General features: G+C 49.3%; 2 protein-coding genes across 3 annotated transcripts; one reads left to right on the forward strand and one right to left on the reverse strand.

Annotated features, from left to right (window-relative positions):
- Positions 1–2: 2 nt before the first annotated feature.
- Positions 3–8,439, reverse strand: LOC121437146 (isocitrate dehydrogenase [NAD] subunit gamma 1, mitochondrial-like). Its single transcript, XM_041636993.1, is given in 14 exon segments — positions 3–151; positions 401–461; positions 549–643; positions 912–1,058; positions 1,148–1,232; positions 1,234–1,248; positions 1,557–1,690; positions 1,859–1,991; positions 2,108–2,168; positions 3,584–3,696; positions 4,102–4,199; positions 4,422–4,433; positions 4,798–4,839; positions 8,240–8,439. Coding segments are annotated over 14 exon segments (1,179 nt in total). The 5' UTR covers positions 8,321–8,439; the 3' UTR covers positions 3–49.
- A 141-nt stretch (positions 8,440–8,580) lies between these two features.
- LOC121437174 (translocon-associated protein subunit delta-like) lies at positions 8,581–12,140 on the forward strand. 2 transcript variants are annotated; one of them, XM_041637025.1, is made up of 5 exons: positions 8,581–8,764; positions 10,131–10,249; positions 11,064–11,138; positions 11,592–11,657; positions 11,874–12,140. In XM_041637025.1, the coding sequence occupies exons 1-5, from the start codon at positions 8,698–8,700 to the stop codon at positions 11,976–11,978; spliced, it is 432 nt and encodes a 143-aa protein (XP_041492959.1). In that variant the 5' UTR covers positions 8,581–8,697; the 3' UTR covers positions 11,979–12,140. The 2 variants fall into 2 exon arrangements, with proteins under 2 accessions (XP_041492959.1, XP_041492960.1); XM_041637026.1 differs by having other exon boundaries at positions 10,134–10,249.
- The last annotated feature ends 454 nt before the right edge of the window (positions 12,141–12,594 follow it).

The following is a 12,594-nucleotide window of genomic DNA, read 5'->3' on the forward strand; positions in this document are numbered from 1 at the left end:
AGAGTGAGAAGGGGGTCCTATGGACAGGCTGAAATAAATGCAAGGATAGTTAAGCTTCCACAGCCCGGCCGTTAATGATGCGGATGTGACGAATAATGTCCTGGATGGCTTGAGATGTGGTACCTTGGCCTCCAATGTCTGGAGTGTGCATCTGGAGGAAAACAGAAAGCTTGAACATATCAGGCCAAAGTCTGCCACAACCCTATGGTGGCCCAGGGCTACCCACTGTTTCCTATAGTTAGAAGGGCAAGGAACTGGCACCAGGAGGCCAATACTACCATTCCCTTACAGGCCACAGTCAGTGCTGGTCACTGCCTGAAGCATATAGGACTCGTCAGACTAGTATAACATGGGCTAGAGGAAAGGAAACCGGAAGTGGGACAAGAGGAACCTTACTTACATTTTCATTGTCCATGGATGCTAAGACAGCTTTGCGGATGGAGGTGGCATATGAGTGGAGCCTAGAGGATGAAGAGAACAAGCTTTTGGTTCTCAGGGCCTAGAGGCTGGCCAGAGGACTCATGATCGGGCATTAAGAAGCCACTTACTTGAGGTGGTCTAGCATCATGCAACTTGCTAGCAGTGTGGCAGTGGGGTTAGCAATGTTCTTATTGGCAATACTTTTGCCTGTGTTCCTTGTAGCCTGGAAAAGGGAAGAAGGGGGTAGGTGGGAAAATGTTAGACTACATAGCAGATGATTCTACTTGTGGGCCATACACACTCAAGGCACATCCCAGACACAGCAAAAGAAGGCATATCAGGGCTTGGGAGAGGGAATAGGGATGGATGCTCATGGGTCTGTGTTTTCTTTAGAAACCTTAAGTCTTAAGCAGTACCAATGGCTGAACACCACTGTGGGATACCAACTATAACATAAGAGAAAGATGGCAGAGTTGTGCCTGGCTACTCACTGTCTCAAATACTGCATACACATGGCCATAATTTGCTCCAGCCACAAGGCCCGGGCCTCCAACTAGCCCTGCACATACGTTGTTGACGATGTTTCCATAGAGATTAGGCATCACCATGACATCAAACTGCTGAGGCCTGGATACTAGCTGTGGGAAAAGAAGCGAGCCGAGTTGTATAAGCCCTGAGAACCAAGGGTGGGCAGAAGGCTATGGGGCCAGCTGGGCTGATTACCTACCTGCATTGTTGTGTTGTCCACAATCATGCTGTCAAAGGTAATCTGTGGGTAGTGGGCTGCCACCTCCCTGCAGCACTGGAGGAAGTCCATCACCCAGTTTCCTAGATGACAGGGGATACAAGACACCAGCTTGGCCTCTCACTACAGTCAGTTGGAGAGGAGAAATAGGGTGTACAGAGAACCATGGAACCCTGAGGACTAATTTATAACCTGTTCTCCATATGGAAAAACAAGCATAACCCCATCTATCTTGCCTCTTCTAGGGATGCACTATAGTGAGGACACAGAGCCTCAGGGACAACAGGATACAGTCCTGAGTATGGTCACTGATACCCTAGACCCCGCAGGTGGACCTGAGTAGGCCCTTGCACCTGTTCAAAGTAGGCAGAAAGGTATGGAGTATACATACATGATGTTGGCCTTGTGCACAGCCGTTACTTTCTTACGCCCACTCTCCTGGGCCAGCTTGAAAGCGTATTCAGCAATGCGCAGGGACTTGGCCTTGGTGATAATCTTCAGGCTCTCCACCACTCCTGCTACACTCTGAGAAGAGGACAGGGGACAACAAAGGGCTTAATGGGAGCACCACAGGATGCAGCCTTATCACTAAGTATATTTGGCTTTTCCAATTCCTTGAGTAGGGACACCTTTTCCTTGTCTCTGGCCATAATCATCACCGTCCACCCAAGAGGATCAAGTAGCTTTGCCTACCTCATGCTCCAGGCTGCTGTACTCTCCCTCTGTGTTTTCCCGCACAATGAGGATGTCTATGTCTTTGTGCCGGGTCACCACTCCTGGCAGGCTCTTACAGTGGATGACATTGGCATAGAGATCTAGGCTGGTGCTGGGAGGGTGACAGGGAGAAAGTCAAACCAGGCCCAATTAGTAACAGGGTCATGAATGCCAGCATAGCCCACCCCGGTCTTCAAAGAGCCACGATGCTATGTACACAACTCTCACCGAAGGATGTTGTTTCGGGATTTGTGAGATGGTGGCAGGTTATGATTTGTTTCGATGTTGCCTACAGAACAAAAACAAACAAGATAGGCAAGCTAGAAAGGGGTCTTCTGGGTTCAGCTGCATTGCCATATTCCCCTATCTGGCCCAGAGAACGTTCACCAAAGGTTGATCCAGCTGGAGAACTGGAGAAGACCATTTTCAGGAGCAAAATATTTCCTTGAACTATATGATGTAACTGCCATTGTGAGCTCCATGAGGTTCAAAGGGATGTATATGTATGCATGTGTGTGTATGTATGTATCTCTGTGTGTGTGTCTGTGTGTGTGTGAGAGAGAGAGAGAGACCCATGATGAGTTTCAAGAACTTTGACAAGCACCTGGCACATAGTAGGTACTCAGTAAATATTTACTAAATAAATTAATAAATATGCTTGACAGCTAGCCAGGACACCGTGCCATTTATTACCTAAGCTAGCTCCACAGAGTGACCATTCCTGTATATGACTAAATTGGCTGTCCATGCTGGGGCCAACAAGGTGACCTTGGTCAGGGTTACTGCCAGGCCTTCATGCCCAGCTCAGGGGCAGGTGGGGGCTGCCTGAAAAAGGCCCCAACTAGGCCACAGAATGTCTGGGCCAGAGTGCCCCAGATATCTAGAGAAGGAAAACAGAGGCCCAGTGAGATCAGTGAGGTAGTATCTGCTAGAAGGTGATTAGACCATGACAAGCAGAAAAGTCTTTTTTGGTAGTTCAGCAGTCCCTGCCTCCAAGGTGTTCCCAGACTGACTTCACCCAGTGCTTATGGCACCCTGTGGATCGTTTAAGGCCCATTCAATGCCAACATATTCTTTTTTTTTTTTTTTTTTTTTTAGTTTTTCGAGACAGGGTTTCTCTGTAGCTTTTGGAGCCTGTCCTGGCACTAGCTCTTGTAGACCAGGCTGGCCTAGAACTCACAGAGATCCGCCTGCCTCTGCCTCCCAAGTGCTGGGATTAAAGGCATGCGCCACCACCGCCTGGCCGCTAACATATTCTTCACAGAGCAGTAAATGGGTTAAACTTCATAAAATGAGTATTAGTTTAAGGTTGTGCCACCCAATCAAGGCTAACCTCAGGGAGGATTATTAGAATGCTTATGTCCATGACTATGCCACTTGGAGTCAAGGCAGCAGGCACAGGGGTAAACTACATCTCTGACCTTTCGTTTTTGAAAAAAAATCTGTGGGTCAAAGCAGATTCCAGCAGAGGCATGCCTCAGTGAAGAAAGAGGTGGGAGGAAGCTACTGAGCAAGCTCACACAGGCCATTGAAATAATAGAACCATACTGTCAACAGCCCACAGAAGCTTCTACTCAGATGCTAAGAACAAGAGTCATCAATAACCAGAAAAATCCCTGAAATTGGAACCATGGGGATCCACAAAAGTCAGTATACAGGCAAAAGGAATCACACATAGCACCCCAACCTGGTCCCTGGGCTCACCCTTCAGGGCCACACGGTTCCGGCGAATGGCCATGATGGCATTTCGGATATCCTCCTCATCAGCGTTAGAGCTCACATGCACCTCTTCAAAGTCCACTGGCACACACGCGTGTCTGCAGTAAAGTCAGGCTAAAAAGGCTTACCTAGGGCCTTCCACACCCTCTCCTGAAGCCTTTATCAGTCTCTTCCCTGCTGCTTTCCACCTTGACCTGGCTCCAGCTAAGAGGAAACTGGACCCATCCATGCCAAACATAAGGGTCACACTTGACCCCCACAGGACTGGTGCTACTTTCCTTGTACCCAGGTCAGTCTAGCAGGATGAGAAACATTGGGATGCAAGACCTGGCTTGACAAGCAGGCTTTCCACCCCACTGGGTACTTGGGCAAAAGTACTAGATGGTGGGCTTCTGGATTCCCTGTGCTTCTTGGCACAAAGTTCTTGGGTGCTTCCAGATTGATGTGTGGCACAACACTCTCTGGGAGAGAAGGTAAGGGAAGAAAGTCCAGGCCCTCCATACCTGAATACGGATTTAACATGTAACATGAGCTCCGGGCCGATGCCATCCCCTGGGATCATAGTGACTGTATGCCGCCCACCATACTTAGCAGATGGAGGCTAGAAGGGAGAGGGTGAAAGTGAGCCCTTTGGTACACCAATGTGCACCCTGACTTGAGCCAGTTCCCTTCTTCCCACCAGTACCAATCCCACAGGTCAGCCAAGGCAAGATTGCTGTTCTGAGGCTTCTGATCAGCAGCCACCACCACCCCAAGACCACTGGACTTGGGTTAACCCCAAAGTAACTAAGAGCCCCTCAAATCTAATTCAGAGAATACTCACAATTGTTTGTTGCTAGAGGGAAGACAGAAAGGAAGAAGACATGGATCAGCCAAGGTTAGAGGAACAAGGCTGTGACCAGGGAATTGCATTCATTCCCCTGGGGACTATATCTATCACAAATCAGAGGCGAGGTATGAGTGACTTCTGGAGACTGTGCCTCAGAGGGAAGGACAGGAGGGCCAGGGAGCAACACAGTCATGTATACACATAGTACACACAGTCTCATGCACATTATGTGTGCATGTGCACGCGCACACACACGCCACATACAGGTGCACCTGCACACTTGGATGCACATGGAAACACATGAGTACAGCTCTCCCCCTCTCATGTATATGCGCATGTGTACATATACACATCCAAGGGAGGTACTTACTGAGGAAATGCTCCTCCGGGGGGCCTCATTGGCACCTAGAACCTGTCAAAGAGAACCCAGATGCCAATGTTAAGTTCGAAAGAGCTAGCCTAGCTCTTGGCAGAGACAAACTGATAACCAGTAAATAACAGTTTATCATGTGCCTAGGACATTCCAAAGCCTCCATTCCCAGCAACTGTTCCACAGGAGCATCAGACAAAGTGGGCCCAATATTTCATTCCCCTTGTGAATCGGCATAATAAAAACTGTATGCCCAGCCTGGCATTGTAGCTTTAATCCTAGCCCCCAGAAGGCAGGGGCAAGCAGATCTTTGTGAGTTCAAGGCCAGCTTGGTCTACATAGTAAGTTTTAGGCCAGCAAGGGTGACAGAGTGAGGTCTTGTCTCTAAAGCACAATAAAAACAGAACTGTATGTCCCCATCCCACTTGTGTATTGGCTTTGGATTCTCTTTTGGTCAATTACTGCTACATGTGCACGGAAAAAGACCGATAAACTTGAAATGTTGCAAAAGAATACTCTAAGTCAGCAACTCTGTGCAATAATTTCATTAGGTCTTTCCTCATTTTTCCTTATTACAAAGCCAGTACACAGCCACTATAATAAATGCAAATGGGTAAGGAAGTAAGGAAGATATAGCACACCACTGCCCTGGGATAAGCACTGCCACCTGTAGGGAATGGTCCTTCAGAATAGACATAAAAAAATACTTAGAAAACCACAGCCATTTCTGGAAAGACTGATAACAGATACCAATCTCTAGTATGGCTATCACAAGGAACCGCAAGCAGCTTTATGGTGCATCCTGGATGGATTATGTATGTCCCCAATCTCATGACTGGAAAGCAGCTATGTTTGGCCATGCTGGTGACACTCTGATAGCTTCAGGGGGAAAAAAAAGCCATTTGGGCCAAATGGGCTAGGTGCTAAGAAGTAACCCACTGTCCTGGAGGGAGAGGCTGCATCCTCAGCTCCACAGAAAAGCTTAACTCTCCTCTTGCTGTGCCTCACTCACTTAGAAATACTCAAGGAGGCACTGGCATGGCACAGCTAAATTCTTCCCTGTAAACTGATGATTTTCTGCCACTTACCCACCAGACAGTAGCAGAACGGTCTAACCAATAGCAGAGACATAGCCATTTTCTAAAGAGCATTGCCTTCTTTACAGAAGAACAGAAGGCTCAGGTAGACTCTGACCCTCCTTCTTTGGGTTCTCCTAGCCCACAGTTACAAGAGGCTCAGGAACCATGGCACTAGCAAAGCAGGAATGCCACTCAATGGCCCAAGCCAAGAACTAGGAAGGTTGACTGCTAGGGCCAGAGCCCCAAAGGTCCCTCACTACATATGCAGCCATAGGCATACTTGGAACTTCTTTATTTTCTTTCTAGTACTTGTCAACATCAGATTCATCTTGTCTGCAGGGTCTCCATGCCTTCTATCAGAAGGTAGTATAGATAGCCCTTCCTCCTGGGAGCCTTCCCTGGGCTATTAAGTTCTACTTATACCTTACCCCTACCCATCTAAGAAACATAACTCTACCTGATTATCACCTCCCTGCTCTCTTTCTAACCTCTGAGAACAGAGCACATGTTTGTCTGACCCCTCCCCTCCTGTCATTCCAAGACCATGCACAGTGCCTGGCCCAGTGCTTGGATGACAAGGACCATTTCCTAAGTGAATAAGAACATCAGAAAACGAAGAAACAGATGGAGACCAAGGATATCTAGTAAATCTGCCATCTGCTACTCGTGAAATGGCTGTGTTTCTTTATCAAAATCCATGGAATAGCAGTCAGGCATGGCAGCACACACCTGTAGTCCTAGCACCTAAGAGGTGAGGCAGGAGGACCGGAAAAATTCAAGATCATTCTCATATACATAACAATTTCAAGGCTAGTCTGGGTTACATGAACTCTGCTTCAAAAAAAACAAAAAGAGGGGCAATTGGTCAACCCATGGAATGGAGGCAGCAATTTCATTTAACTGCTGGAAAGTCTAATCAAGAGGAGGTAATACAAGCTGTTCACAATCCCCAGCAGGATGGAGCTGAGCTAAAGTACACCGATCCTCACTCTACTAGCTTCTCAGTCAGAGAGTTAGTTCAAAGTTAGTGTCCCTGGGAGCTGCAAGGCTGACCACAGTAACTCCCAGCAGTGAATTCCTCCTGGGCTTCAGCTGTGACAATGAGCCAGCCTGCTAAGGGCCTGCACCAGGTGTGGCTCACAGTCTCGGCAGCCCTGTTTACAGAAGGCAACAGCACTGTTAGTGCTGAACCTGTCCCAGTTGCTGCCTGTGCCAGATGTGACAATGGCCTTTGTCCCAGTCCCAGAAAAGTCCCCAAACACAAATCCTTGATCTTGCTCTATACAGATGTGAGTAGTTTCTTTTAGGGGATTACAAAGCTCTCCCTCATAAACCCAGATTGTCCAATCAAAGTAGCCCAATATGAGGCAGGTTGAGGAGTTGAAGTCCACATTTTAAATAGAATTTCATAAAGCATATACAACTCCCTCCCCCAGAGAACAGAGGGGAGAAACATAGTAAGTAAAAAAGGCTGCAAGCAACATTGAGTTCTGGAAGTTAAGAGTTGTCAAATGCTTTGAGAATGTGAAGTCCTCTTTCCTCACTGGACAGAAAGGAAACTGGAGCTCAGAGAGAGAAGAGAATTGGCTTAAGGCCATGCTCTGGGTCAGTGGGGGAACATGGTCTGGAGGTCAGAGCTCTTATTCCCCAGAGCTAGTTGTTGGTTGGCTGGTGCTAAGCCGTGCTAACCAAAAGCTAAATGGCCTAACCAAGACTCCCAAAAAGAAAGTTGAGGAAGCAAAGCCCCAGCGGCTTCCAGTCTCAGAACCCTGGTTCAGTCTCATTACAGGGGCTTGGGTTTGCTTGTTGGCCTTTTCGCTAGAATCAAGTGTCAAGCCGCTTGAGAGGCAGGGGGTCTGGAGCTGTAAGAAGGATCAAGAGTGATCAAGAGTCATTCGTAAAGGCTGAGTCTCCACCTCCAGTAGGACAGGTGACAAAGCAGTCTAAGAGAGGGAAACCCAGGGAGGAATTGACTCTGGGAACCAGACACCAACGCAAGTGGAAAGGGCGAGGCGGGCAAGAACACGTGACCTCTTCAAAAGGGCTTCCACAAGGACACCAGGGAGGAGACACTCAGCCACAGCGAACCACCTTTCCAGCTCTTCCGGAGCCCCTGTCACCAGCCACAGACCACCCCCTCCCTAGAGGAGCCAGACCAGAGCCAACTTCGGCCATCCTCCTCCCTGACAGCAGATGTGACCAATGAACCCCAGCGTGCAGCCCTCTCCCCGCCCCTCCTAAGGTCCGCAGAGCCAATTGCACTCCAGGTCACTCAAAGAGCCGCTACCCCACTCCTGGTCTCAATGGGATGTGAAGTCCCCCAGTGAGCGCTGTAACGGTCCCACCACCCATTCACCACTCACCTCCCAAGGACGGCAGAGGAGAGCTGGCCTGAACACTGCCTTTGCAGCACCGCCAGCAGCTATCGCCACCTTCAGCGCCATGACGAAAAGTGAGGACCTCTACAGGTCAAAACGTTAAGACACCGTTCTCGCGAGAATTCAGCCAGTGAGAGGTCCGGGGTGCAGGATAAGAAAAGCTAGCACTACGCACGCGCACGGTTTCATGGGTTCCTACGCCCCCTTCTGGTGCCTGGAGCACTGTTGCCGCCATCTTGTTGGGGGGAAAAGGAGGGAAGCGCCACCGGTTGGGACTCTGGCCGGGGAAGCGGACACGTCAGTGCCGCCAGCAACGTTACCAGGCCCGGCCCAGCCGGACTGTGCACGATTGGGTGTTGAGATCGCTTACGCGTCGCGCTTCCTCGTCTGCTCCGCATGTTCAGGGCGGCTTGCTCTCTTTTCCCTTCGGCAGAGAAGAGGCGATGGCGGCGATGGCATCTTTCGGCGCCCTGGCGCTACTCCTGCTGTCCAGCTTATCTTGCTGCTCAGGTAGCGGCCTGACCGGACCTTATTTTGGGCGAACCTCTGTCCCATAGCAGGTGGTGTTGGGGGAGGAAGGGTGCGCGCGAGGCTGGCGTCTGGCCCTTTCTGGGGCTCTTCGCTGCTGCGGGGTATCGTGTCGTGGCGAGCGAAGCACTACATACACGTTTACCTGCCAGCCAGGCGGCTGGAAGAGCAAATCCTTCCATGTCTGCTTTTGGGAGTACCCCAAAGGCGCACCATACTCCGGCCATCAGTTCCAACCGGGAAGGTGATATGTCCTTGATTCCTGTTTCAGAAGGTAGTTGCACAAGAGCAGTGCTTATCAGCACCTGGCAATAACCTGTGTGAGAAGTAGTGCTGGCAGAGAGGAACCAGTACCGTGTAGGCCAGGCTAAGAGAGGAAGCAAGGACACTCCAGGCAGAGGAGCAGAGTAAGTGCTGGAGCCAAGTTAGAGAGGGAGCCAAAGAAGTGAACAAGGGCTTTTAGTGCCCAGAGCCTCGACTTTCCATGAGGCCCTGGTATATCCTTCCCAAGGTTCATAGCAGAATTGAGCAGTGCATAGATCCATTGATAATTCCCTGTGGTGGGGTTGAGCTCAACCTGGAGTCCAGACGCGTGTTTTGGAACTTGTTAGAGGACGACCTCAAAGAGACAAACCTGGCTGTAAAACCTGTTAGGGGCTCCACAATGTCCACAGGAAAAAGGCCCAGTTTAGCGGGGTATAGAAGGGTTCCAAGACACAGAGAACAGTTGGATGAGGACTTTCCCAGTTAGTGTTTACTTAATACCCTGTGACATAATAACCTTATTTTTTTCCTGTGACCACATTTCTTTAGTCGTGTTTAGTTACAGGAACAGGTTGATGTTTGGGTCTAGAGTTTACTTCTCTCTAGAAACACTAGGACCATTCTTGGCATTGTCTAGAGACCCTTCTTTGAAAGTCCTGTGTGTTGCCAGTACCTCACTTAGTGTCCACAGAATGTTTTCAGTACATGAGGCTATCTTGGTTTACTGGGCTTCTGGGGTGCTTCAGGCCCAGGTGAGCTCCTTTGTGGCCTCCCTGACCTGGACTCAGGTTCTAATTCAATAAATCAGACCCCTCAAATACACTCCTGCTCCTTCCATGTTTTTGCGTCCATGTTTTTACCTCTGCAGAGTCTTCCCTACCCCATCCTGACCTGTCTCAACATCTCTCACTGGTCTCTTCCATTATACTTCAGACCGAGTACTAGAATCCACCTCCCAGACCTCCCTGTCAGCAACAGAAGGACTTGTGTGTCCTCAGTTCACCAAGTCTGAGAGGCAGAGCCAGGGTAAACCCTTTTGTCTTTTGCCTGGAACACACAAATTGGCTTTGCCTCTTCCCCACAGCAGAAGCCTGCCTGGAGCCCCAGATCACCCCTTCTTACTATACAACCTCAGATGCCGTCATTTCTACAGAGACCGTATTCATCGTGGAGATCTCACTGACTTGCAAGAACAGGGTCCAGGTGAGACAGTAGGACTCAGCAGAGAGGGTGCAGGGGAAGAGATAAGGGTGGCAGTGCTCTTCACTGGCAGTTGACAGTGACCCGAGGATCCTATCAACAGGGAGAATAAGGATTCCAATTCACAGGGTGCAGGAGAGCTGAGGGCACAGCAAGGCCAGATCCTAGCAAGTACTTCAAGAGCATTTTCCTGACCTGCTTGGTATGCTTTGCCTCCATGCAGTAATGTGGGTAGATACCCCACTGTTTCCTGGATGAATGTCTGGAACGGAAGAAAGAACTAGTGTCAGGCCCCATGACCCTTCATCTTCTTTCTGGTTGCAGTTTGCCTGCGTGAGTGTCTGGATGGATATTCTCTAAGTTTAAAATTGGAAACCCCAGCCTGAGCCCCTGACCTACTCTTTCAAAAATCTAAAAGAAATTGGACCTTTTTTGGGGGGAGGGTCTATACTCTATGGTTAAATACCTCGTTTGGCATGAAACAAGGCCATTTTTATCATCCTACTTCTGTATACAGCTAATAGACTTGCTGTGGGTTAGGTTAAGCTGGTCATAGGGAAGATCTTGCTCTACTCACCTCTAGGGAAACAGGAAGGAAGATGGTGACAGTATCCATGGGTATGACCTAGCATGGCTATGGGCTGTGGAAGGCATTTGCCTTGGGTCTTCTATAGCAACCCCTACCAATATAGCCTTCAACTGGACTACTCTTCCTAGTCATGGTACTGCTTTGAGCAGCATAATGGGGGTTCTGTGTGTGCCCAAAGAAGGAAAATGTGACTCTTGCTTTATTGTCCTCACTCCTTCCCCAATCCAGAACATGGCTCTTTATGCTGACGTTAGTGGAAAACAGTTTCCTGTAACCCAGGGCCAGGATGTGGGCCGATATCAGGTAAGGGCTACTGAATCCAGGGTTGTTGGGGAAATGGCTCAAAGCAGGGTTAGAGATCAAAGACTCAAGCACCTGCTCATAATGGTGCTGTGCCCGCACTAGCAGAGTAGCCCTTCATGTGTCTGCTATGCCCACCCTTTGCCAAATACCCAACAAGGTTTCATGGAGCCTGGAGCACAAGAGCGCCCACGCAGGCACTTATGAGGTCACATTCTTCGATGAAGACTCCTACAGCCTCCTAAGGAAGGCAAGTGTCATCTGGGAACTGCATGCCCCATATCTGTAGCCCTGTCATCCTGATCGCTATGTACTGCCCTTCTGCACCATCAGCAGTCTAGCTTACACGGAGCAGGAGCCTTCTTCCTGCTCCTGCTTCTTCATTTGTCTCTTGCTCATTTCTCCCTTAACTGGAAGCCTGTCTAGCACCTTTTGACCCCAGCACCTCCCTTGCAGGCTCAGAGAAATAATGAGGACGTTTCCATCATCCCACCCCTGTTTACAGTCAGTGTGGATCATCGGGTAAGTGGCCTTGTCTTGGGAGCAGAGAACACAGGGCACACTTCATTTATTCATTGGGGGGGGCGGGCAGGGTGAGTTTAAGGGAAAGCTACCATCTGCTGCAGCCCAAGTTTTGGGCTATCACTGCTCTCTGTGTTCTGAGAACAAGTGACTAAGAGTGGCTGGTCTACTCTCCTGTCACTCGCCTGAGGTAATTTTGATCTTTTTCTTATATAGGGCACCTGGAATGGGCCTTGGGTCTCCACGGAAGTGCTGGCTGCAGTGATCGGCATAGTGATCTACTACCTAGCCTTCAGTGCAAAGAGCCACATCCAGGCCTGAGGGCAGCATCCTCAGCCTTCTATTGCTTCTTTCAATAAACAGTTGCTATCTGTCATGAGTACATTTAAGACACGGGACTCCTGTGTCTTTGGGGAGGGCTGGGAATCCAGCTGCCCTTGTCTGCCTGGACAGTAGTGATACTGAATGGATAATTGTACTTTCCCTGGTGTCCTGTTTTCTTTCATTGTTCTGAAATGGCTTAGGCTTTCTCTTTTCTAGTATGAGGCCTCTTTAGAAAAGATCATCTTTCCAGCCAAGCAGTGGTGGCACACACCTTTAATCTCAGTACTTGGGAAGCAGGGTTTCTCAAGAGTTTGTGGCCATCCTGGTTTACAGAGCAAATTCAAGGATAGCCAGGGATACAGAGAAGCCCTGTCATTACTAAAGAAAAAAAAAGCCCATCTGTCTTGACCTCACCAGTCCCCAGGGCAGAGCTGGGTTTCCACCTGGCTTCTTGTCAGGAAGTCTTCCTATGGTCAGCCTACGGTAGGCAGGGCCCTGGGACTCTTTAGGATTGCTTTGGGCTGGAGGGCTCCTTTAACTGCACATGTGGTTGGGAATGACACCTTTACATGCAGAGAAGGCAGGGGCCTTTTGTAGTCTTCCTCCAAATTCA

The sequence above is a fragment of the Microtus oregoni genome, unplaced genomic scaffold (genome assembly GCF_018167655.1).
Source record: "Microtus oregoni isolate MIOR12 unplaced genomic scaffold, Mior012 000050F_ref0000143, whole genome shotgun sequence".
Lineage (NCBI taxonomy): Eukaryota > Metazoa > Chordata > Mammalia > Rodentia > Cricetidae > Microtus > Microtus oregoni.

What these genes read in the sequence shown, in the direction of transcription:
- LOC121437174 (XM_041637025.1), top strand. Translation starts at nt 8,698, where the DNA reads ATGGCGGCGATGGCATCTTTCGGCGCCCTGGCGCTACTCCTGCTGTCC. An exon ending in CAGCTTATCTTGCTGCTCAG is followed by an intron (nt 8,765 to 10,130) that starts GTAGCGGCCTGA and finishes TCTTCCCCACAG; the next exon opens with CAGAAGCCTGCCTGGAGCCC. An exon ending in CTTGCAAGAACAGGGTCCAG is followed by an intron (nt 10,250 to 11,063) that starts GTGAGACAGTAG and finishes TCCCCAATCCAG; the next exon opens with AACATGGCTCTTTATGCTGA.